Source organism: Blastocystis sp. subtype 4 (genome assembly GCF_000743755.1).
Source record: "Blastocystis sp. subtype 4 strain WR1 chromosome Unknown seqid_1187, whole genome shotgun sequence".
In the NCBI taxonomy this organism is placed as follows: domain Eukaryota; class Bigyra; order Opalinata; family Blastocystidae; genus Blastocystis; species Blastocystis sp. subtype 4.
The window spans coordinates 1-608 of NW_014568360.1; the positions used below are offsets into that span (position 1 = coordinate 1).

At 38.8% G+C, this 608-nt stretch overlaps 1 protein-coding gene across 1 annotated transcript; it reads left to right on the top strand.

Annotated features, from left to right (window-relative positions):
- Positions 1-175: 175 nt before the first annotated feature.
- Positions 176-374, top strand: JH06_5830 (endonuclease; the record flags this gene model as incomplete). Its single annotated transcript, XM_014669124.1, is given in 2 exon segments — positions 176-278; positions 292-374. 2 exon segments carry the CDS (start codon positions 176-178, stop codon positions 372-374), a joined length of 186 nt encoding a protein of 61 aa, XP_014524610.1.
- Between the last annotated feature and the right edge of the window lie 234 nt (positions 375-608).

The following is a 608-nucleotide window of genomic DNA, read 5'->3' on the forward strand; positions in this document are numbered from 1 at the left end:
GCAGTTAAGAAAGTCGGGCTGGGAAGTCGATACGAATGAATTGCGTTATAGTCGAGGAACGAGACCTGTCAAGGGACGTAACCTAATAATTTCAGAGTGGCCTACGAATTCGGAGTATGCTAAAAAAGGGTATGCTGATTACGCTTTCTTTATTGGGGAAAAACTAGTTGCTTTAATGGATGCAAAAAAGCCTGATGAAGATGTGGCATCTACAATTGATGTTCAAGTAAAAGATTATGCGCGAAATATCAAGGTAGAGCATAATCAATATATTTTGGGTAATTGGGATAGTTATCAGGTACCATTTTTGTTTGCTTCTAATGGAAGACCGTACTTGGAACAGATACGAACAAAATCAGGTATCTGGTTTTTAGATGCGCGTAAAAATTCGAATATACCTTATCCTATTCGAAATTGGTTCAGCCCAACAGATTTGGAAGAAAAGTTGTCTAAAAATGTTGACGAAGCAAATATAGTTTTGCAAACCAGCGATGACGCTTATATGACCGATACCACAGGGCTCAATCTGAGAGATTATCAGATTAAGGCAATACAGGCGGCAACAAATGCAATTGTTTCAGGGAAAAAGACTGCTTTGCTTGCTATGG